This window comes from Gadus chalcogrammus, chromosome 23 (assembly GCF_026213295.1).
Source record: "Gadus chalcogrammus isolate NIFS_2021 chromosome 23, NIFS_Gcha_1.0, whole genome shotgun sequence".
NCBI classification, from domain to species: Eukaryota; Metazoa; Chordata; class Actinopteri; order Gadiformes; family Gadidae; genus Gadus; species Gadus chalcogrammus.
In genome coordinates this window covers 3,187,662-3,213,710 of record NC_079434.1, presented here as the reverse complement: position 1 = coordinate 3,213,710, position 26,049 = coordinate 3,187,662, and the positions used below count along the sequence as shown (strand labels likewise).

The following is a 26,049-nucleotide window of genomic DNA, read 5'->3' as shown; positions in this document are numbered from 1 at the left end:
ATATAGGTATAGAGACTGTGGTGGTCCAGCCGCTGAGCAGTGCCCCACAGGTCCACAAGGTGGCCACAAAGGCAGGCAAAGGCAGCCACGAGTGGGGTGTTGGATGGGAGGTACTACTCTTAAAGTTGTATCATAGACCCCGCCCCACTCAGGTGTCTCAGCTTACCACTCACAGGTGTGCTGAGTTAGCCCTGCAATCAGGAGGCCTTTTAACCCCACCAGAACAAGCTGAAGACAGACTGGCTGGAGGAGCGTGTGGAGACCAGACACACACTAAACCCTCTTGACCCACCTGAACCCTTATAATGAAATTACGTCCAAGTGGACCGAAGGACTGTTTCTTTGATCTGTGTAAATCGTGTCGTGCTGATACGAGAGAGAAGGCCTGCAGCTGGAGAGGGACCCCCAAAACTCCCAAAAGGAACCAAGAGCCGAGCCAGGGTGAAGAGGTCAGTGGCAGGGACCATAGACCCAACTAAGCTTGGCATGCTCTCTCTCTCTCTCTGCCCCCCATAACAGGAAGAGCCAGACAGAACACCCTGACATCAACCGCCGACCCGGTGAAGATTTGAGTTGCCTTTTTCCCCCCTCCCTTTTCCCCGCACCTTTTTATAAATAAATGTCATAAGTTTGAATTCACCGCAAACCCTGTTTCTGGCTGTTTTCTGTTCTGGTTATCCCACTGTTGAGCATCACAGACCAGGCGCCCCACAAGACACATGAGGAGCTTGGTCACATACACACACACGCTCCAGAGTGCGGGTGTCTGACCTTGGGGGCCTCATGCTTTCGGCGGCGCACCAGCGTGAGGTAGAAGCCCGTCCCCAGCAGGGTCTTGAGGTAGAGGGGTGAGCCACAGCAGTGGAGGCGGCCGCGGGAGATGATGGCCACTCGGTCGCTCAGCAGGTCGGCCTCGTCCATGTGGTGCGTGGACAGGATTACTGTGCGCCCTGGGGAGGGGAGGAGGAGCAGGGGGGAGGGTAGGGGAAAGACTTAACAGAGATATATCACTGAACAATGCGGATGAAAGGTATAAGACATTTCAAGAAGAGGAAAAAGGGATGAGTCAATCAAATTCTTTCGTTTTTTCTTTTTCCTTCTTTGTACTTAAAAAAGCCTTACTCATTGGATTTACATATAGTTTAAGGACTTTGTCAGTCGACCGTCCTATATTATGCTTTAGCAAACTGGAAGAGGACTGCTGCCGTGTGCAGAGCTCAGGGTGACTTTGCCATGAAGATATAAGGAGGCTTTACCATGGAGGTATAAGGAGGCTTTACCATGGAGGTATAAGAGGAGGCTTTACCATGGGGGTATAAGGAGGCTTTACCATGGAGGTATAAGAGGAGGCTTTACCATGGGGGTATAAGGAGGCTTTACCATGGAGGTATAAGGAGGCTTTACCATGGAGGTATAAGAGGAGGCTTTACCATGGAGGTATAAGGAGGCTTTACCATGGAGGTATAAGGAGGCTTTACCATGGGGGTATAAGAGGAGGCTTTACCATGGGGGTATAAGGAGGGTTTACCATGGAGGTATAAGGAGGCTTTACCATGGGGGTATAAGGAGGCTTTACCATGGAGGTATAAGAGGAGGCTTTACCATGGAGGTATAAGGAGGCTTTACCATGGGAGTATAGGAAAATACTTTACCATTGAGGTATAGGAAGAGGCTTTACCTTCACGGTATTTAAGCAGCAGGTCCCAGATGGAGCGTCTGGAGTAGGGGTCCACGCCCGACGTGGGCTCATCCAGGATCACCACCTTGGCCCCACCAACAAATGCCATGGCAACAGATAGTTTCCTCTGCATGCCCCCTGTGCAAAGAAGGTCAGCATATTCAGAAACAGACAGAATGTAGATATGTTTGCTAGCTACAAATTACAGCGCAACAAAAGCCGCAGAAGAAGTGATGCTAATTAGATTTATTCTGATATTTTCTTGAAATAATTGGCATATTGTTGAAGCTGAATGATATGACTTTGGAAATGAGCTTCCGCAATATTGAATACAATTTTAATTTCATTGTGTATTTGTGTCCCATGCCCAGTTATTTGATAGATTACATGGTAGATTGATAACTTGAGTACTTTGATGATTATCTGGTAGCATTAGCTGTGTTGCCCGTGGCATGGTAAATGTAGCAATTATCTGGGACACAATGACTGACAATGAGCTGCTGCTAGTGTTTTTTTGCATGACCTCAAACGACATCTGCATTAAATGCTTCCTTATTCAATAATATAAAATTATGTTTTGTACCAGGGGTCCAAAAAAATTATCAAATCAATCAATCTTTCTTTCCTGATTTATCTCTTGATAATCTATCAGGCTATCAAAATTTGCTGTAAAAAATCGATTAAAAAAAACAACATATTAAGATATTTTAATTCAATGGACATTGAATGATTGTGACAGACGAGTGCTCATATCTTCTAATCACTACTGTGACCTATGGTTTGACCCTTTAATGGTTCCCCTATTCCACAGGGGAGCCCCCACGCTAGTGGCTGCTCCTGGGAGTTCACAACTTTGTCGATAGAAGTTCTTGAAACCAGGGAATCGAATTCACTACGAGTCCGCATGGTCGGCCAGAACTCACTGAATGTCCCAAATAAGGTCTTAGAAATGTAGCCGGAACACAACCCTGGAGTGGAGGAGCGTTAACAGCCCTAATTGAAACATTAACCAAACTATATCCAATCACAGAATCAACTCATTCATCTGTCATTCATAGATTGTGGATTCTGGTTGATGGCTTTATGGTTTGTGAATAGACGATTAACGACGGGCCATGTCCTATGGATATACATGGTAGGAGTGATCCCCCTAAGGACAGACATGAGAGCTCCTTACCCCTTATCCCCCTCCTCCCCCCCCAGAACAGACCTGGGAGGTTCTGACCTCCAGGAGAGACCTGAGAGGACATGACCCACTGCCCCAGGAAAGACCTGAGAGGTCCAGACCCCAGGAAAGACCTGAGAGGTCCTGACCCCAGGACAGCCCTGAGAGGTCCTGACCCTACGCCCCAGAACAGACCTGAGAGGTTCTGGGCCAGCTCGGTTCTCTTGTGGCGCAGCGTGAGGTTCTGCAGCATGTCCTCCACCTCCTCCTGAGCCTCCTTGGCATCGCGGCCCTTCAGCAGGGAGTAGAAGAGGATGTGCTCTGCTACCGTCATGCTAACACAGACACACAAGTGTGAGAAATCCAGTATTAATTAATAATTATTAATTACAGCTAACCCATCACCGTAATGCTAGTGCACGGTAATTGGTCAGTTCCTTGGCTTCAAGGCCAGGAAGGAAAATAGCAATATCAATATAATAGTTGATCATACATTTCCAATAATAAACCCGCCGCAATTGACAAGCAGATTCTCCATGGATGGACACTTCCACCTCATCAAGATTGACACTTGAATGGCTTGTTTAGTTGTTCAGTAAATGCATTGTACCTAGTGAATACATAAGGGCGATGACCAGTACCTGGTCAATGTACCGGGGTCAATGTACCCTAAAACGTATGATATTAAGACTGTTTTCATGCTAAAAATCACGTCAATATCAACAGTAGAATTCAGGGGTGAACGAGACGCCACATATCTGAATCTAGGCAGGAATAATAGAGCTCTTTAATCAGAAGCTCTCAGTAAGGGCCTTCGGCCGGGGTCTTACTCCTTGAAGAGGATGTTGTGCTGCGGACACATGCCCAGGGATAGGCGGATGGTGTCCATGTCTGTGTGGATGTCCCTCCCATAGATGGTGGCTGTCCCCGAGGTGGGAGGAAACATGCCAGTCAGGATAGACCTACGGTAGAGAGAGGATAGCGAAAGAGAGCGAGAGAGGGGAAAGTGAGAGAGCGAGAGAGTGAGAGGGAGAGAGAGCAAGAGTGAGCGAGAGTGAGCACATCAGCCATCCTTTTGTAGGTAAAAAATGGTCATTGCATCTTGAGGAGACCGGAATGTAAAAATTAAATTAAAAGTATATTTAGAAAAAATTTAGTTCTATTTCATCCTTACTGACCGCCAGAGGCGGTGCTTCAAGCACTGAATGATCCATCTCGCACATGCGCAGGTCGAGTGTTAATACCAACAAAGTCACCTGTGACCCCTGATGAGCTCCGGACAGCCTATATCTTCCGGTGACATCAGAGGATCTGTTCCTTTTCATCTTCTCGCTTCGCAGGTATCTATGTATCACCGCACTAGCTAAAGCTAAATGGCTATTATTATTTTGATCGTTTGTGGCTGGTGGCCTTGCAACGTCTTGTCAGAGCTGCGAGCTGCTCGCCCTCCAAAGGCCGCAACGGAACCGCCGAAAGGTTTGGATTGCCGTGGAACGCATCATCCTTGGCTGGATGAGTTTACTTGTGGTTATATTTCCGTGTTTCAGGGAAGGCAGTGTACCTGCTCCCTCTCCCGGCGTTTGTACTACGCTTATCATTTAATTTCAATTCGCTCTGACCGATTACCCTCTGTTGAAGGCAGTGCTCTCGCTCCCGCTCCCAGCAGAGATGTGACTGTAATTGGTAGCAGTGTTCCCACTGAGGCTAACTTGTCTGGGGTTCTTTTCAGGCATTCGTTGGTGAAGGTTGTGTTTTCGCCCTCTCTCCCAGTGTCTATTGTTTCTTGCTTTTTATCCTGTGTGATTTTGCTGGTTGTCAACATGTTTGGCGACCACTCATGCTCGGCCTGTATGGATTCACTGCAGCTTGAGGATGGCCATGATTTGTGTGGCTCATGCCTTGGCCTCGGGCATCTGAAGGAGGGTCTTTTAGATGACGGTTCCCCCCAGCCCAGCAACGTAATCCAGCTCAGGTTGGTCGCTCTAAACGTCGGGTTGCGGAAACCGCAGGCCCCACTTCTAGGAAGAAGGTTAGGGAGTCTGGGCTTGCCTCCAAGGTGGGCCAATTAACAGCAGAGCTTGAAAGCATGAAGTCCCTCTTCCTGGCCTTTCAAGCTGGGACTGGTGCAGGGGAGCCAGGTGCTCTTGCTCCTCCGGCAGCCGCCTTGGAGCCGGGGGAAGATGTGCTTTCTGTGGCAGCGTCAGCTGCCGAGTTCGCCGAGTACGAGCCAGATGGGGTCCTACAGGATGTAGCCTCCCGTGCCTCTGTAGCGTGCTCCCGTCCTTCGACCCGCATCTCTACTGGTGCTTCTGAGGACAACTCAGTGGGAGCCATTCGTATGGCTCCCATTCGTATGGCTCCCATTCGTATGGCTCCCATTGAGTTGCAAGCGCGGCCAGTGCTTTCTTCAGGCATTGCCCAGCCCCCACCAGCTTTACCGTGCCTCCATCGGAGGAGTATGTGAGGGAGTTGCATGCATGCTGGAGGGATTCTAGAGCCCTCTCTCATGCAACATCCGACGGTCGGACCCTGGCAGCCATGCAGGATGCACCCAAGTTTGGCCTGTACCGCATGCCAGCAGTTGAGCCGACTATAGATGCTCTAGTTGTCTCGCCGGATGAGGCTCTAAGACCGGATGCGAGGTGTCCTCATCCCCAGTGTCGGGTTTCGGGTGACCTGCTCTCCAAAGCCTATGACGCAGCAGCATGCATGGGATGCATAGGCAATTCTATGTCCCACCTGATGCTCGCTCTGTCAGCATCCCTGCAGGACGTTGCAGTGGATGCTCCGGCCCACAACACGACTCCGGCCCACAACACAACCCAAGCCCTCACCCAGGAGTTGTCCGCCCTCCTGGACAAGGGTGCCATCGAGCCAGTAGATCCCCTGTTGCAACTCGGGGGGTTCTACTCGACTAACTTTCTGGTAACAAAGAAAGATGCCGGACTCCGTCCTATCCTCGACTTGAGGGGTCTCAACAGGTTCCTGAAGGTCCTGAGGTTACACATGGTAAGCACTGCAGAGGTTCTGCGTACTGTTGCCAGAGGGGAGTGGTTTACATTGGTAGACCTGAAGGATGCCTACTTTCACGTTCCCATAGCACCACACCACAGACAGTTTCTGCGGATTGCTTTCCAGGGGCGACGTTTTCAGTTCAGGGTGCTCCCATTCGGCCTCTCCCTTACCCCACAGGTGTTCACCAGGTGTGTGGCGGCAGCCCGATCACCCCTGCAGTCGCGGGGCATGAAGATCCTGCCATATCTGGACGACTCATCTGTGCGCCATCCCAGTCTCAGTTGTCCCTGGACACGACGCGTCTTCTCTCCCATATGGCCCGCCTGGGTCTCCGGGTGAATCTCACGAAGAGTTGCCTGGTGCCATCACAGGGCACAGTCTTTCTCAGTGTGTCTCTCGATGCAGAATCCCTGGACACGACGCGTCTTCTCTCCCATATGGCCCGCCTGGGTCTCCGGGTGAATCTCACGAAGAGTTGCCTGGTGCCATCACAGGGCACAGTCTTTCTCAGTGTGTCTCTCGATGCAGTCGCCGTGAAGGCCTGTCCGTCGCCACAGCGGGTTGACGACGTCCTCTGCCTCCTTCGCCTGTTTTGGGAAGGCAGGCTGTTGCGTTATGTGGAGTTTTTGTGCCTCCTAGGGAAACTGACGGCTGCTGCTACTGTGGTTCCTCTAGGACTGCTGTCGCTACGTCCCCTCCAGAGGTGGCTGCACAGCTTTTATCTCGATGAAAGGTGAGGTGGCACCGGCACCAGGGACTCAAGGTGTCTGTTGCCTCCTTGCCCTGGCTCCGTGGAGGGACAGATCGTTTCCTCTCCAGGGCATGCCCATGGGTTCCATTGCATCCCGTCGGGAAACCATCACAACAGATGCCTCCCTCTCGGGGTGGGGTGCTGTGTGGCAGAACCGGACAGCTCAGGGGCTGTGGCCTGCTCAGGTCTGCTCAGAGCATATCAATGTTCTGGAGCTGCGGGCTGTTCACAGGGCATTGCAGCTATTTCTTCCCTTCCTGGGAGGCCGGCATGTGCTTGTGCGGTCGGACAATGTCTCGGCCGTCTCTCACGTAAACCACCAGGGAGGCACCAGGTCTGCACGGCTGTTGCAGGCATCCCGGGACCTCCTGTTGTGGGCAACACCATGCCTGGCCAGCCTGAGAGCAATGTATTTGCCTAGGGTACAGAATCAGGCTGCAGACTTTCTCTCCCGTTGCAAGCCGCCGCTGGGGGAGTGGCGGCTTCATCCGGAGGTGGTTCTCAACATCTGGGACATCTTCGGCAGGGCAGAGGTGGATCTCTTTGCCATAAAGGAGTCGACCCATTGCCCCCTCTCGTTCTCCTGGACAGAGGAGAGCAGACCTCTGGGCCATGATGCTCTCGCCCACGATTGATTTTTCCGACGCTACAGAGGGATCTCCAGCAGGGTCACAGACGGCTGTTGGTAGCCCCCTTCTGGCCATGGAGAACATGGTTTTCACTGCTGTGCAGGCTCTGCAGCAGTTCACCACAGCGCCTTCCCGACAGGAAGGATCTCCTTTCTCAGGTACAGGGCAAGATCTGGCATCCCGACCCTCGTTACCTTCAGCTATGGGTCTGGCTGCTGCAGGGCCCAACCCGCTGCTGACAGAGTGTTCAGACAATGTCCGCAATACCATACTGAACGCCAGGGTGCCTTCTACCCGGGCACAGTATGACAATAGGTGGCAGCTATTTACGGCATGGTTTTCAGACAGGGCTGAGGACCCTGTGCATTGTTCAGTTCCAAAGATTTTGGAGTTCCTCCAGTCACTCCTGGATGGCGGCCGGTCCCCAGCTACTCTGAGGGTATTCGTGGCAGCCATCTCCTCAAGACATGCTCGGGTGGATAATAACACAGTGGGGGGCCACAGATTGATGTCCGTTTTTCTGAAGGGCGCGTTGCGGTTACGACCCCCATGAGTACAGCGTGCCCCAGCATGGGATCTGCACCTGGTGCTTGATGCTTTATGCTTGCCTCCTTTTGAACCCCTGGCTCAGGCGGAGCTGAAGTGGGTCTCTCCTAAAACTGCCTTTCTCCTCGCCATCGCGTCAGCGAAGCGCGTCGGGGAGTTTCATGCTCTGTCCGTGAGTGACTCATGTCTGAGGTGGAACTCAGATGGCTCAGGGGTTACCCTGTGGCCGAATCCAGCATTTCTCCCGAAGGACTGTCATCGTCGAACCTCAACCGACCTGTCCGCCTGGCACAATTTCAAACTGCTGGTTCAAACTGCTGTGTCCTGTGCGGGCTCTGAGAGCGTACGTAGCTACGACCGCAGGCATTAGACGGTCGGACCAGCTCTTCCTCTGCTATGGTGGTCCTAGGAGGGTCTGTGTTCTCTCCAAGCAGCGATTGTCTCATTGGGTTGTGGTCTTCATCACCCATGCATATAAAGGAGGTGGTCACCCCCTGGCATCCGGGGTCAGGTGCCACTCTACCAGGGCTGTCTCAACATCATGGGCTGTCCTGCGGACGGTGCCCCTGGAAGACATCTGTGATGCAGTATCATGAACATCACCATGTACCTTTTCCAGGTTTTACCGGGTGAACGTTGCCACTCCCCATCCGTTGGCTGTGGTCCTGGTGCCCGACTCTGCTGTTTCCTCTCAATGAGGTATGTGTTGAAGTTCCTCGTGACCTTGTTGGTATGAGACATCCATCGTCAGTAAGGATGAAATACAACGATAGTTACGTATGTAACTATGGTTCTATGAATCCTGGATGACTGCTAGAGCGATCTGTCACTCAGAATCTTTGTGTACTCGCGAGAAGATTCTGCAGGAACAGATCCTCTGATGTTACCGGAAGATATAGGCTGTCCTGAGCTCATCAGAGGTCACAGGTGACTTTGGTGGTATTAACACTCGACCTGTGCATACGTGAGATGGATCATTCAGTGCTTGAAGCACCGCCTCTGGTGGTCATCCAGGATTCATAGAACCGTAGTTACATACGTAACTATCGGTTACACACTTTTTTCATTTCATTTAATTGCAATGGTTCTTACAAAGAAGAAGCCATGACACAAAAGTGTATTCAAGAGATCTGGGATCAGTCAAGGACACTATTTAAAAAAAGTCATGGAACTCATATGTCATTGAACAGAGCATATAGAATGAGTGTAAAGGGACCTCACTGATGGAGCAGTGGTTACACACTGGCACGGTGTAGGGGAACCTTCCAATGACAATAGAGGGGCATGATTGCAGCCGACTATGAATTGAAAGCCGCCTGTATGAGCTGGATTTACAATTCTATGTGCAGCACGTCTGCAAAGATCCATGTTGCGACTTAGAGACACGACGTGGATCTTGGCAGAGCTGCCTGCATTTTATACTTCCACATCACATTATGAGGGGGCATTATAGTGTCCATGAACCGACAGCAATATAATTTCCTGAGTAGCAGAATCTGCTACATTGAAAATATGTTGAAAAATCTTTAAAAAGTACTGCTGAAAAGCGCTGATGTATCACGACCAACTTATAATTCAGGGTCTTTGCCAGTGAATGCAAGCGTGTGTGTGTGTGTGTGTAGGTGCATGCATGCTTGCGTGCGTGTGCATGTGTGTGCGTGGGCAGCCTAGATGGGGGTGATCTGCGTGTCCTATGTGTGTGCATGGCCTATATGTTGGTGGTCTGTGTGGGCCTCTGTATGTGTGGCCTACATGGGGTTGCTCTGCGTGGGCCTTTGTGTGTGTGGGCATCCTACATGGTGGTGGTCTTCCCAGCCCCGTTGTGGCCCAGGAAGGCGGTGATCTGGCTCTCGTAGAAGCTGAGACTCAAGCCGTCCACGGCGGGCGGGGACCCAGAGCCGAACCTCTTCACCAGGTCTCGAATACACACCCCCTCCACCAGGCCGTCTGGCTCGGCCTCGAAGAAGGACTGGCCTGGGACAAGCACACGAAGATGTAAACTCAAATAACATAGAAAGAGTTGATAGAGGGCTGTTCCAGGGTCAGTGCTGTTCCAGGGTTAGTTTTAAAAGCTACACTGCTGGACTAAGACTCACTTCCTGCTTTTGGTAATATTTAACTCCAAAAGTTCTGAATTTATTAAAATTACTGAACATCATTTTGACAATGAGACAAAAAGCGGTTTACAACGTTTGCAGTTAATAAAATGCAAGAAGGCAAATACGAAACGTTTTGAAGTGTGCCAATGTAACGTGATACATGGATTTGACCAAACTAATCTTGGATGATTCCACATTACTTTCGACAGGTAGATTGTACTATATGTGGTCAAACTCCTTCTTTGAATAAAAACCTATAGGGGGAAAAAATATGTGTAAAGCATAGCAGCATGATGTGCTGTAATACACGGATAGACCTTACAAACTCAAATAGTTGTATCTTTTAAAGTAAATTTAAAATTGTCATGGATGAATTATATAATTGTAACCACCACCTAGATTTGCCACTAGAGGGCACTCTTTTCTAACATAAATTGTGTTTCCTTCACAACCACCCCTTGATTCCTGTTATTTTCTGTTTAATTATGTGGTCATAAACATTATTGTGCAAAGGATTATCCCTTTAAATGTATTATATTTAACTTGACAGTCGAGCACAAAGGTTATGGGAAAAAAATTATGTTGTAATCTTAGATTACAGCAGTTGATTTAACAATTGAATATATGGTTTACCCTTTATATTCAATTCGCTGCTACTATAGCCACAAAAAATTAATTGATTTTTCTTTCTGCCCATGAAGGAATTGCTTGAATGTTTATTTTTCTAATCATTACAAGGCATTTTGCAATGATAAGAATTACTCATTTTTAAAAAGGACAATGCATCAATTGACAATTTTAGTTTACACTTAAAATGCAAATGTACCAGAGTGAGAGAGAGAGTTTACCAACAGTGTCAGAACCATCTTGCTCATACCAACACACGACAACAGGGAGAAAATATGCAGTGGAACATGCAATCAGTTAATCCTGCAAACACAGTGGTCGTGCTGAAGGTAAACAGAGACAATTTAGATTCTTCCCGACTGGAAATCATGCAAAGGTCATATGGGACTCAAAGACTAAGAACAAAGGGTATTGTAGGAGGACACTTGAACATTCAAAGTATTATTTCAAAACAAAATCAGGTTCAGCACCTATTAACAAACTCCAATCTAGATTATATATGTTTGACTGAAACGTGGCTTAACTGTAATATCCCAACACATATGCTTGATGTGCCAGGTTATGTATGCTTTAGGAAAGATAGATTGATGAGTAGGGGAGGTTTGTGCAATGATTTATATAAGAGAGAGTTTTAAATGTGTTGAAATTAATCGCGACACACCTTTGGAGTGTATTGCTATTAATGTTGTGTTGTCAACAAAAATGAAATTCAATATTGTAACCCTATATAATCCTCCCTCACCTGGGGCCTCATTTTACCATGATCTAAATGAACTACTTAAACAACTAAATTGTAGCTATGAAACTATATTTTTGGGAGACTATAATATAAACTGGTTGCACAAAGGCAGCAAGCAAATATTAAAAACAATCTATTCAAAGCATAATATTCAGCAAATGATCAAAGGACCAATGAGACTAACTAAAGTCAGCAAAACCCTTATTGACTTGGTCATTACAAATAGAATTGAGAGAGTGACAAAGACATACAATTTAATCACATGCCTGTCTGACCACAATATGGTTTTAATAGAAAACTAACCAAAACACGTCTAAAATCCTGGTGCAATGGTAAACCAGAGTTTGCAGGTACCCCAAAGAACAAAACAACACAATTTGAAAATGACTTATGGAATATTTCTTGGGGTGATGTTATATAATCTCACAATGTAAACACCTGTTGTGATACAATGATGAAAACATTTACTGATCTGATGCAAAAATACACTCAGAAATTGAGAAAGCCATGTCATTCCAGGGCTTTACCGAGGTTAAATTAGGATATTCACCAACTAATCTTGCCCTTAAACAGTCATTGGTATCCAGAAATAATTTAGACACACTCATTTTCAAAGGTCTAAGAAATAAAGTAACAAAAGAGTTGCGTCAGGAAAAAATCTGTTAATTTATGCAACTAATTTCTGATTCAAAAGGGGAAAGCACAGCACTCTGGAAACATCTAAATACTTTGACTAATTGGGTATCAAATATGAAAAGATCTAATGTGGAATTTTATATAAATGGAACAGTTAGTAATGATGTATTGGAAATTGCTAATGAATTTAATAAATTGTTCACTAAATCAGTTGAGGAACTGGCAACTAACTTCCGACCAATTGAGTTTGATGATATACAGAGAGATCTCTCGACTTCTTTTCATATTAAAGAGGTAAATCAAAGCGAGATTGGTAAAGTTATAATGGAGTTACGGCAATCTAAGGCTAAGGATTATTTTGGATTGGATACTTTAATTATTAAAAAACACAGTTCTGTTGTTCAATTGCCAGTGACTCATGTTGTCAACTGCTCCATAAGAAGTAATGTATTTCCTGAGCCCTGGAAAAAGGCAATTATAACTCCCATTCACAAGTCTGGTTCACCGGACCTGGTCTCTATGTTTCTATCTTACCTGCACTCTCAAAAGTTCTTGAGAAAACAGTTGCTAAACAACTTGTTGATTACTTAGAAAATAAACATCTACTGCACCCCAAACAATTTGGGTTCAGAGCAAGGTACTCAACAGAGTTGGCAAACTGCTACCTCACAGAAACTATAAAACAGTTGTTAGATGAGGGGAATGTAGGGGTGGCAGTATTCTTGGATTTGAAAAAAGCCTTTGATACTGTTAACCATGAAATTCTCCAGAAGAAACTCAAAACATTTAATTGCTCAGATGAGGCAATTGCTTGGTTCCGTTCATATCTTAAACAGAGAGCAGTGGGTTGGATCCAATTCTACCCTGTCAACTGTCCAGACTTGTTCATTGGGGACTCCCCATGGTTTTATTTTAGGCCCTTTACTTTTTAGCTTATGATTTACCAGACATTTGTAAAAAAGCCAGATGCCAAATGTATGCAGACGACAGCGTGGTATTTGTGTCTGCGAAAATGACTCAGTTGGCAGACAAAACTCTGTCAGAAGAGATGTCTGGTGTATCCCAGTGGCTCAGAAACAATCATTGACTTTAAAATATAAAAAGACAGCGTCAATGTGCTTTTCAATTAAAAGAAAAGCCAATGAAAAAACCAGAGTAAAGATTGATGAGATAGAGATAGATCAAGTAGTTGAGTTCAAATTTGTAGGTGTTATTTTAGATTCTCAGCTTAAATTTAACAGACATGTTAAGAAGCTATGCAAGACTGTCAAGACCATCTTAAATTGCTTTCGCCTAATAAGACAATATATACCTCTTAAGGCAGCACAACAATTTATGCATGGCATGCTATTTTCCCATTTGTCATATTGTATAACCGTTTGGGGTCAAGCCAACCAAACAACAATGACACCATTAAAATCGTTATACAAACAAGCACTTCAAATAATGGATCAGAAACCTACTAGATGGCATCATTGCCAAATTTAAAGAAACACAATTTACTGAGTTTTGACAGCTTCGTAAACTTTTCATTTTTAAAACAGATTTTCAAGCCTGTGAACAACCTTGCTCCAGAAATACTTTGCCAATTGATAAATAAACTGAACAGTAGAATTAGAACTAGGGGTGCAACGAGCGGAAATTTTAGAACAGCGAAACGCAAAACCATATTCGGACAATCATCCTTTGCAGCAATAGGCACTAAACTGTGGAATACACTACCATCAGAAATTAAAACATTGACAGAGCTCAAGGTTTTTAACACACAAGTAAAACAATGGTTGAAACTGAATAAACCCTGTGAACATTAACCCGCACACACGCACACACACACTCGCATGCACATGGACGTGCGAGCACGCACACACACACGCACACACACACATTAATCATTGTCCTTGTTTTTGTCTTTATGTCTCCTGTATATTATGTCTTCTGTATTTTTATTCCTGTAACTTTTAGCAAAGGCCTAACCAGGGTCAGGAGTAGAAACTAGTATGCATGGCATCTATTTTATATTTTATATGAAACAATGTACAATGTATTTGTCCCTGCTCAATAAACTTCTAAATAAAAATAAATAAAAAATAACGAGAGAGATTATAATAAATTAATAAGTGCAGTACAAAGAAGTGAAGTACTTAGAATGAGGTAGATCAGCTATTGATGATTGCAGTTTTGGTTGTTTTTAATCCATCTCTTAAGTTCTATTTTAAATGATTGAAAGCTGGTGCTTTCTCTAAGGTCAGTAGGAAGACAGTTCCAGTCATTTGAGGCCCGTACTGAGAAGACTGTTTGGCCAAACTTACTACGTCTACTGTATAACACAGTCTCCCCTGGTGGCTGTCCTAGTTGCCCTGCCAAGGCTGTTTTTCTGCTGTATGGTCACCCAGTGGTGGAAGGGCAAGCCAATGTAATAAGATAATCTAGATAATGTAAAAAACTTTCCAAATGAAATAAGTTGTACTTATTTATGATATGGCAGTGTTGATAGCTGATACGTTTTTGATCGAATGTTTTTAAAGTTTGCTTGAAGGGTTTCTATTGGTTTCAGAGTTGTCATGTTTTCTTGGGACCAGCTTGTGAAACAGTATGATATGTGAGAAAAGATCATGGCATGCATAAAGAGTTTGGCTGCCTCTGTTGTTAGACATGGCCTTATGTGTTGTTTATAATTCGACAGATTCAATTTGACTTTTTTAACATGTTTTTTAAAAGTTAAATTAGAATCTAAAATGATACCAAGGTATTTAAAAGTACTTTACTGTATCATTTGCATACATTTCTATATTCACAGACGGAAAGACTGAAGGTAAGTCATTGATGTACAGGCTAAACAAGATAGGGCCCAATACTGACCCATTTAGGGCATTGACCCCTGTGGTACATCAATATTACAGTCAAGGTATGAGGAGTGAGAATTACCAATGCATACACTTCGTTTCTTGTTAGTTAAGTATGACTCCATCCATTTTATGGCATCGGCTTAGAAATTGAAATAAGATTATTTTGCTAAAAGTGTCTGATGAATGAAAGTGTCAAAAGCCTTCTTAAGGTCCAAAAGCACTGCACCAAGTATACCATCCCCATCTAATTTTGACTTGATGTTTTCAAGGAAGAAGTTCGCTGTCACTGTAGAGTGGTTTGTGCGAAAACCTGGAAAAGTGCTTTGCCTAACTGATAGGTTGATCAGATGATCAATGGGGCTAGCAAGGGCGTCCCTATGTGATTTTAAAAAGGTGGTATCAAACCAATACGAATCCTTTGTTTTTGAGTTTCTAGCGAGGTTATCAATTTTATCACCTCTGATTCAGATATTTCCTTTATTTCAAAGATAGGTTTAGCATCATCAATGGGGATAGATGGCACAGTTTCAGTCACGATTCCTTTAGCCAGTTCATCGACTGACTTTATAACGAAAAAATTAAACGTACTTAAATGTACCATCATATCATTATCTTGAGTCAATATTCCATTCACTTTGAGTTCAGAAGAGGTTGTTCTCTGTTCCTTTAGATTTCTCCACATATGTTTCCCATTTCCTTGTGCTTTTTTAAATCATAATTAATGATTCTAATATAACATGCATGTAGATATCTAAACCCAGAATATGACCAACCCATACCTTTGACTTGATGTTTACACTTCAATGTTTAACTTTAAACACACTGATACTGTGCGATACTGTGGATTTTTTGATACTGTAATCAAATAAACAATACTAAATCCGGGGCTTAACTTTCAATACCAACTTTTCAGCTTCAAAAGCGACAAATTAAAAAAAGCTTGTAAGAAGGAAATTAAACTAAATTAAATTTCGTAAGAAGTTCTTAAAGTTTAGAACATCCTGCCTTCTTTGCACTCTTAGATGTGAGCCACAGTCGCAGTTTGATACAGAGCCCGGATGTGTTTCAAAGACCTTGGATGAGATCAGAAGTTTGGAATGCCACTCAGGCTGAAGAGGGCTGAAATGCTCCTGTCACTTATTAACCTAGCTCAGAGGAAGGAGAGATGTTGCCAGCACATTTTTGTGTGTGTGTGTGTGTGTGTGTGTGTGTGTGTGTGTGTGTGTGTGTGTGTGTGTGTGTGTGTGTGTGTGTGTGTGTGTGTGTGTGTGTGTGTGTGTGTGTGTGTGTGTGTGTGTGTGCGTGCGTGCGTGCGTGCGTGTGTATTTGTGCACACTTATGTGTTCTGACATGCCACTGAATGCAAACACACCCAGGGGCATTGGGTTCCCATTGTGAAGGTGCTTGGAAGGGGGTAGGAACCAATGTTCTCTTAGTGTCAAAATATGAACATTGAAAAGTAAATTTAATAATGACTGCGTAGACTGAATTCTGAAGAGAATGAATGATGAGTGTGTCATTTGGTGAGACATTACCTACTATTTGAAATATAACAGCTGCATTGAGTCAATGTTGAGTATTGCGTGTTGAGTGACCGAGAGAGGATTACAAATGAACCTTCTGATGTTCTGTTGGTGTTTCTTAGGGCCGTGTTCATCACCTATCAGTGGCTTGGGTTAAAAAGGTGTCCTATCGTTAATATTATAACTATATTATATCTACCATTGGCTTCCTTTCTCTCTTTCCTCTCCCCAGTCGTGCGGCTCCGGGGCCCCTTTTCCATCGGGTCCCGCCCGTTCATATGCTCACGGTAGCCTGGCTCCTCAGGGGCCTGGGCCAGGCCCTGGGGCCTCTCCTGCCCGGGCTCTTCGCTGGGGTGGCTGAAGCTCTTCTGCACCGGAGGACCTGAGGAGCCAGCAGGGAGGGAAACGTCACTCTCTCCGGGAATGTCCAACGGCTATTTAGATAGCATCCATTTTGAAAAAAAACGAACAAACAGAAAACCGCAAGCTCTTCTCACGAAGAGAATCAGGGTTAGCCTCATCACAATTATACAAAAAAATAAGCGCAGAAGATGAAAGTTTACCTGGCCTTTGCGTCACACTAGTCACCCAGTAAGATGGAAGAACTGGGAAATAAAATGGCCGACCAATTCCATACTGTCCTGTAGAAATAAAAGAAAAACACAAAGTCAACAACAACCTTTTTATAAAAATCAATATTGAATCTATCTCTATTATTATATTTTCAAGTGGCAGATATTATTGCAGGTTTCGTTACAAAAAGCAACGTCTCTAGTGCCTGAAGGTCGAGGATGAAGGCATATCAGCAACTTCTATTTTTGAAATCATCAAGGGTTTAATACCATTTATTTATTAATTAATTACTGCTTCTTTAGTGTCGTCTTGATAGAAGTCAAATTAGTGTCAGTTGAGGACTGTTTCTGACAAAACATAAGCAGGGTCGTGCATTTTATTACTCGCACGCACGCTTAAGTAAGGCTGACATGTTAAGTATTCTGCACTTTGGCATGCAGTCCACAGTTTCCTATGAAGCCTAACCCTCGGAACACACCGGTGTGTTGAAAAGATCAGAACAACAGATCTGTTGAAAAGATCAGAACAAGAGATCAGAACAACTGATCAGACCATCAGATCAGAACTTCAGATCAGAACATCAAACAACCCCAAAGTCCTGAGGTTCTGCAAGTTGACAAACTAACAACAATGCCATCAATATTACTTAAGGACACAAGTATCTCCAAACATTTCAAGCATGAACCAAAACATAACTGGATTAAACCAAACAGGTCGGACATGTTTGCTTCTATGAAATAGAGCTCTTAAGTGAATAAGAGTTTCTGTTGAGATAGGCGTCTCGTTAATTCAGAAAAACAGAGCAGAATTTATTTTCCAGGTGATGGCGCTGTCTGATCAATGAAATAGCATACCAGGGGCTGTGTTAAGCCTACACATGCTTTACTGTAGAAAAGAGTGCATGCGTCTAACTTAAAGCGCCCACGCGGTTTAAGAAGAATATACTCACCTCCTGGGCTCCGTAGTTTCCCAGACTACAACCCTCAGGGGGGGGAGCCTTAGCACAATTCAGCACTGAACCAAACCATGAACAAAGGCACCCAGATGTATTCATGTATCCATCAAACCCTCTACACTGTGCCCCTTGAATCGTCTTGAGAGTGTGAGACAACAAGTCAAATACAAACCATGAGAATCAGTATTTCAGAGTCTCTTGATCTGTCTTTCCACTCAGCTACTACCTCCTTGATTACATGTTTTTTTATCATTCTGCTACAGCACTGCAGAGGACCTTATATGATTAAAGAAATTAGAATCATTGCCATATTTGTAGCCACAATTTAATAGCGAGTGTTTGCATGGGTGTTTGAAAAGACTTAATAATTCCAAAGAAAACACCATTGATGCACATAAGTGCAACCATTTTCAATGAAGTGGAAACGTCCAAAGCAGCATAAATGTTATTGTCTTAATCAACCATTTTTTAAATGTGCTAAAACTGCTCTGCACCTGACCCATGACCTGTCTGACTACCAGTCTGTGGCCGACCCCTCAGCTGTCAGACTACCTGTCCTTGACTGACCCCTCACCTGTCAGACTACCTGTCCGTGATTGACCCCTCACCTGTCAGACTACCTGTCTGTGACTGACCCCTCACCTGTCAGACTACCTGGCTGTGACTGACCCCTCACCTGTCAGACTACCTGTCTGTGACTGACCCCTCACCTGTCAGACTACCTGTCTGTGATTGACCCCCCACCTGTCTGACTACCTGTCTGTGACTGACACCTCACCTGTCAGACTACCGACCCCAATGACGAGCTCACCTCATTCCACACTGCCGAACTGTTGCTTAACAACTGCTGTGAGTGAGCTGTCGTCTTGTCCCTGCCCTGCCTGCCTTTATATATTCTTTGTGTCTTCAGTGCACCCCTTATGTATCTACGTATTTTCTGTGTCCGTGTTCTCTTTGTAGTACATTAGGCTCCCCTCTACCCCAGAATGTTAGCCGTTTGTGTCTGCCGGTCACTCCATTGCAGCAGGTGATGTGTTTTTGTCGGAGATGTAGTGTGTGCTGACCAGGGAAGACGTGGTCCAGGTACCAGGCCAGCACGGCATACAGCAGCGTGTCCAGGCTCATCATTCCTATGGAGGACAGGAAGGAGAACTCGTCCCCCTCCAGGGGGCTGGTGCCCATGTTGTCCCACTGCAGGCCCAGGCCCTGCTCCTCATAGCGGGACAGGTACTCTGTGCCCAGGCCGAACGCCACCTGTGACAGAAGGCTCTGTCGGGACACACACAGGGAGGAGGTTAGAGCAGGTTTATGGAGAAGGACAGCGAGGGATCAAAGAGCTGTGAAAACTACTGCTGCCCCAGCACAACAGGCTAATGCTAGAGCATAGCATTAGCCTGGCATTAACAGTAAGTAACAGTTACTAAGTAGCAGACAAGTAGGCTATGAGTATCGCAATTTATATATTATGTTGTGAGTGACCAATCGTTAATCGTAAATATCCAACCTTAATAACGTCCAGTTTTGGATGAGGCTTTTTTAATATAAATGCATCTACAGATTCATGAAAATAAATGTATTACTTTGACCAGGACTTGGCCATCCACTTTAACATCCACTGACCTGCCTTGTAAAGGTGATTGCCAGGTTCCTTGGCCGCTCAATTTCAAACACCAGCAAACCATTTAATTGTTTCCACACTAGCCAAACACTACATCTATATTTTCCCAACAGACATAGGAGCTGAGGACATCCCATTTTAGTTTAGATTTTATGTTTCTGTTCAATTCTAGCAATCTTGACTTTTATTGTTCCTGTTATATGATTTCCTGTTAAGCACTATATAATTATATATTAACTATGTATAAATATAGATACTTTATACAGTATGTTCCTGTTAAGCACTTGCTGTTTGCTCAAAATGATCGGAACTCAAGTCCATCCCAGCATGTTGGTTTCCCGTTCCATCAGGGATTCATCTGGAGCCCAGAGCCCCTGGCCCAGAGACCTACCACCAGGACCTTCATGTCGCGGGTGACGCGGTCCTGCCAGGCGAAGCAGAGCAGGTGGGGCAGGTAGAGGGCCAGGTGGAGCACGCCGCTGCACGCCGCCGCCACGTTGGCCTGGTTGAAGAACACGCTCAGCAGGAAGCACTGCGCCAAGGTGGCCGTGGAGAAGCTCAGCAGGAAGAGGAAGACGATGAGGGGGTCGCTGTAGTGGAGCACCCGGCCTCCCTGGGGAGCAGGGTGGAGGTAGGGTGAGGGTTATAGGAGCAGGGTGGAGGTAGGGTGAGGGTTATAGGAGCAGGGTGGAGGTAGGGTGAGGGTTATAGGAGCGGGGTGGAGGTAGGGTGAGGGTTATAGGAGCAGGGTGGGGGGTAGGGTGAGGGTTATAGGAGCAGGGTGGAGGTAGGGTGAGGGTTATAGGAGCAGGGTGGAGGTAGGGTGAGGGTTATAGGAGCAGGGTGGAGGTAGGGTGAGGGTTATAGGAGCAGGGTGGGGGGTAGGGTGAGGGTTATAGGAGCAGGGTGGGGGGTAGGGTGAGGGTTATAGGAGCAGGGTGGAGGTAGGGTGAGGGACATGGGTGCGGGTGAGGGAGCATCAGGGACATACAGCGTTGACAATGTTTAATTGTAAAACATTTCTTATTCAATGCTGGACTTGGGAAGTTCTCTTGTTCGTTTACCGCATCGACCACGGCTGCCCATATGTACGGCAACATGAGACGGTCACTAAGTCGTACCAAAACCTATTCCTAACTCTTAAGCGGACGGATTTAGCGTCAACACTACACTTGTAAAGGAAAACCAAACCTCATGTTTAAGCTGGCCCCGCCCCCGTCAAGTTTTAGAACATGCGGTCTCTCCAACTTCTGCTAGACACTTTTGTCAAAGGCACACCTCATGCCATCTACTATGACTCACTTGCCTGCTTCTATTGACAGTCCTGTGCATACAAGGCATAAAAGCTTAATCTATACATAAAATATATAAAAAAAATAGAAGAAGGTTTATCTTGAATGGTGTGCACACAAGACAGAACGCTGTGTGAGCTCCAGAAGGCTCCACCAGGGGTCCTCGGGGCAGCGTTAAAGCCTGAGAGAAGGTCTGGTATGAGGCTGATCATTGAACCGGGGACCTGCTTGATGTCATGCAATCACAATGTGCCTTAACGCATTATTGTGTCCTGATAACCAACTCACACAACCCTATCAATACTGTTGTAGATTGAACCAGGAAGAGCTATAATAATTGACTAGCATCGGTTCACTACACAAGTTTAAATAATATGCAAAGTAAGGACGTGAGGTTATGATGGTTGTTCAGCATTCACACAGCAATAAGAGTAAAAGGAAAATAAAGCCCTTTTTTTTTTAGTTATTTCAGATGAAATTTGGTGAAGTTGGTTACATCGTAGTGCTATAATTCATGCAGAGCAGTGATCCTGCTCCAAACTTTATCAAAATGAAAATATAATGTTTTAAAAACATAGGATAAGAAGTAAAAATGCATTTATTGTTACCCGCAGTGTTTGCTAACAATGTAGCATCAATCAAGTGATTTGGCCTTGAAGGAAACGTACATAGCTACATAGCTAACAAGGGTTAGTGGACATATATAGCTCCATAGCTAATGCGTTAGTGGGCATATATCGCTCCATAGCTCAAACAAGGGTTAGTGGACATATATAGCTCGGTAGCTTCAAAAGGGTTAGTGGACATATATAGCTCCATAGCTCAAACAAGGGTTAGTGGACATACATAGCTCCATAGCTCAAACAAGGGTTAGTGGACATACATAGCTCCATAGCTCAAACAAGGTTTACTGGGCCAAGATTCAATAAGCTGAGAACTAATATTCCACAGTGGCAACTGTTCGTTCAACCATCCAGGTTGGATCCACAGGGTTTTGGATCCACAGGGTTTTAATGTTGAACGGGGCTGATTCAATCAGTACTGAGGCATTGTGGGCTGTTCTTTTAAATAGTATGTTTTTCATGGGCTTTGTGTATAGCAAGTGTGAATCAAACATAGGAGACTACAAGTTGTTTACCTTAGATGTTTAGCATTCTAGCAGGTGGAGCCAATGAGGGATTGCTTCTTCAAAATAATCAATTGTGGGATTATGAAGATTGTGATGATGATGAGTATGATGATGACTATGATGACAATTGCGGTGATGTAGATGACCAGGACGAGGAAGATAATTATTATATTGATGACAACTCACCATGATGACGGCGGTGAGGAGGGCGGTGCTGGTCGTCATGGTGAGGAAGCCGTCGATGAACCAGGTGCACCAGATGACCCCGTTGGTGACCCCGGCCGCCTTCAGGGTCTCCTTGAGGCGCAGCTCCTTCTCCAGCACGATGCTCTTCACCGTCATGGAGACGGAGAACACCCAGGCCAGCACCGCCAGCACGGGGAAGCAGCGGCTCAGAGTCAGCATGAACCTGGAGGCAGAGGAGGCTCAGAGTCAGAGGAGGCTCAGAGTCAGCATGAACCTGGAGGCAGAGGAGGCTCAGAGTCAGCATGAACCTGGAGGCAGAGGAGGCTCAGGATCAGAGGAGGCTGGAGGCCAAACACAGAGGAGGCTCAGCATGAGACTAGAGACCGAGGCCAAATAAAGAGGATATGAATTTATGAGAGCAACCTATCAAAAAGCCTTCAACTTGACACCAATACATATAAGATTTCCTAATAGGGATATGCAGTCATCTTTACATATTTATGCAAAAAACATTCCCCTTGTTTATACTTTATACTCACTTATATGTGTGTGCATGTGTTTGTGTGTTTGTGTGTCTGTCTGTGTGTGTGCGCATGTCTGTGCGTGCGTGTCTGTGTGTCACTCACAGGTCGTCCACATAGCAGGGATAGGGCATCTGCTGCAGGTACAACGCCCACGGGCTGCGCCGCGCCGGTGTGGCTGTGGATGACCCCGTGCTCCACCATGTCCTGGAGGTAGGCGAAGCCGCCCCAGACGTAGCGCAGGTCGTCCATGGGGTCCGCCCGGGGTCCTGGGTCCCAGTACCTGGGTCAGAACACGGTACTCATCAGCCGTCTATGAACACCGCTGCCCTCAGTCGGAGCGGGGTAGAGAGAGGGCCTCCCAACGCCATGTCATCCATTTGCACAAGTCACTGTTTTTTGTATCCTTCTTTATTCAATTGTATTCATTCATATCATTTATTGAAATTGAAATTGAATCATATTAAACAATCATCCATGATTTGTCAAAATATTTTTTCCCCCGATTTTACCACACTGACGCAATTAATCGGACTGATTTAAAACCTAAACTAGCGTCATTCTTTTCATTCTGACCTGTCTTTGATCTTATTGGTGCGTTCCACTGCGTCGATGTCCATGCGGATTTTGAACTTGACGTGAGGCGGGACCTTGGTGGTCCGGGGGTCCATGTCCAGGAAAACCAGCCCGGCCCAGAACTTGCCCTCCCCCAGCAGACCCAGGGCCCGGCGGGTGACCGTCTCCTCGTCCGGCACGGCCACAAACTTATCCAGGATCAGACACTGAGGAGGGGGAGAAGGAGAGGAGGACCACACATCACCAGGAGCCATCACATCACACATGGTCATGTCTTGTTATTTGAAGTGTGAAATTTGAATATCTTTACATTTGAAATGTAAATATCTTGAATAGAGCAGCGATTGTTACAGAAACAATTTGCTTTGATTAACAAAGTAATCTGAAATCTGAATAGATAATAACTATGCTATATGATATAAGTATTGAAACTAGCAATATGTATATAATATATGCCAACCAAGTCTCACGGAAATACGTGACAATGTCACATCATTTAATCTATTCATTCGTGATCTGGGACACGTAATTAAAAAAAAATTCGTGCCAAGAGCACAAATTTCGAACAATATGGCAGCTTTTTTGCCACCCGTTTCTACTTTCACCTTTGATTCTGGGAATTTGTGACAATTCACAGATATATTTAATGCAGGTGCGCTGCTCTGTAGGCAAACCGCAACGGAAAAAAGGTATCTGATTCATCTCTTCGTTTTCGAATGAGTTTGAAATTTGTGCTTTTGGCACGAAAAAATTGTCCCAGATCACGAATGAATAGATTAAATGACGTGACGTGACAGTGTCACATATTTCCGTGAGACTGGGTGTATATGCATATGAAATGACAGCATTCTTGTGCAAACATATGTGAAGGTTACTTTGAACATAACCTTTTATATTCTCCAGCATAGTTTCAACTAGTTCTGAAAATAATTATCCTAAGCGCAGCGCTACCTACACACACATGGCTGGCTGCGGGGACGCCCGTGTGTGTGTAGCTCTGCGCTCCAGCCCACAGCCCACGGTGGCTCTGAGAGCCAGCTCGCCCCCCTTTCACACTCACTGCTTCCATGCGAGGCGTCCACCAGGGCAGGGAGGCCGCAGGGACACCCCCCACCGACGGGCGGTTCAGAGTGAGTTCAGCAGCCACACTCGTCTGCTGTGACCCCTCAGCAGTGGCCTCCCATCCCCACAAAGCGTGTCTGATGCTGCTATTCACGCTTGGCTAGTGTGCAAGCGGGGCGGGCACCCGGCACACACACACACACACCGCTCCGCCGCTCACATGTCTGCGTGTCCGCGTATTTGTCCGTCCACTCACGTCACACGCGCACACACCGCGCACACACGCGCACACACGCGCGCATCTTTGCCCCTGGGTGACACTCCCAGCGTTCGCTGTGCTCCCGGTGCGTCTGATCCCACCCAGGACAGGAACACAGACCGTCAGTGAGGGGCTGGCACTGAGCGGGGGCTGAATGGCGCTGAGGAATCCCCCCCCAGCACACTGGGGGGTTTTGTTTTCCCGCGCAGGGCCTGCGTGCCAGTGGCGCGCGGCTCCACAGCCATCGGCCCCGCCGGCCCTTGCGGCTCTTTGTTGCCGCCCCATAGAGGAGGGCGACGGAGTGACAGCTGTAGCTAATCGGCCTCAATCGCTCCCGCTCTCTCTGTCACATTCAAGTGCTGTAAAAGCTTCGAGCCGCCGCCCAAAAACAAAACACCACACACACACACACACACACTCGCGAAAAAGTACCAGCCATCCGACCCAGCCAACCGTCCGCCCCTTCCCCCATCGGGCTTTCCGCGTCGTTACGGGGTTGCGGGGGACCGTGAATCTATCTGTCCCTTCCAATGTATTGGCTCGTGTCTGTGAGGGCCCTTGGGGAGAGGTGCGCCAGTGTTCAGGGCCCATACCCTCCACTCCATCAGCGCCAGACAAAAGAGGCCTTGACGGCTAGTTTGTTCCTCTTGCCTCCATCCCACCTGGGTGGAGGACAGGGAGCTGAAGGGGGGGACAAATTGGGCAGCCCAGGGACAGCTATCTAAATAGCCGAAAGAAGGTATTGCAAAGTGTTTTGGCAACCGTCTTTCCTTTTTTGGGGGGAATGTATTCAGGTTCAGCAGGTGACAGGACGGAGCCAGAGCTCTGCTGGATTACTGGCTGAATAGCCCCGTCTCATGAGGGACCTAGACACCTCAGGTGGAACGCTGTTGGGCACATTCTGTTCCCACTGTCAGCCTCCCCAAGAGGAGGCCAACGCACTGGAGGAGCTCCAGGAGAAAATGAAAAGAAAATGAAAAAAGTCTGAATGAAACCAAGGTAATTGCTTCTTTTGGATTTCTTCTAAGTTGTCTGGAAGGTCCACTCACATCGCCGTACTGGTTCAGCATGTGGACGACCCGGTCGGTGAGGTTGAAAACGTCCCTCCAGTCGAAGGGGGCCATGCGGTCGGGTCGGTCGTGGGCTAGCCCGTTGTACAGGAAGTCAAGGATGTGACGGGAGGAGAAGGGCGTGTCCTCCAGGGCTCGGTCGATGAAGCTCTTCACCTTAGGGTTACGGAGAGAGTCCTGTGTAAGAACACAGGGGAGAGAGGCCATGAGGTCAAACACTAAGCAGTTTGTTTTTAATTGAACATGGGTTTAGAGAGACCCTTGTTGTAGATTCAAGAGCTGCAAGCAGGGACCAGAACAGAGTGGAAACCAGCCAGATGATTGAAACAACAACCCTTCTCCCTTCTTTGTCTCTGAGAAGTGTTGCATTTCACACACTTGAGATTGATGATGGATTCCCCGACCAATCAGAGAAGAGATGCTCTGGTTAAACTGAAATGAGCCATGGGCTGGCTTAAATCTAAATAGTCTCATACAGAGGCAGGTGAAGCCTGCAGGGAACATTGACATCGTTAAAGTTAAGACCAACGACATTGGCTTTGTAAAACAAGGGG

General features: G+C 46.3%; 1 protein-coding gene across 1 annotated transcript in view; it reads right to left on the bottom strand.

Annotated features, from left to right (window-relative positions):
• LOC130377244 (retinal-specific phospholipid-transporting ATPase ABCA4-like) overlaps positions 1-26,049 on the bottom strand; it is a 125,181-nt gene that overhangs the window by 25,037 nt on the left and 74,095 nt on the right. Inside the window, exons 19-24 of the mRNA XM_056584280.1 lie at positions 20,823-20,854; positions 9,581-9,753; positions 3,674-3,805; positions 3,039-3,178; positions 1,679-1,816; positions 772-950 (exon numbers count right to left, since the gene is read on the bottom strand). Coding sequence (XP_056440255.1) covers positions 772-950; positions 1,679-1,816; positions 3,039-3,178; positions 3,674-3,805; positions 9,581-9,753; positions 20,823-20,854 — 794 coding nt within the window. The remainder of the gene's footprint in view (positions 1-771; positions 951-1,678; positions 1,817-3,038; positions 3,179-3,673; positions 3,806-9,580; positions 9,754-20,822; positions 20,855-26,049) is intronic.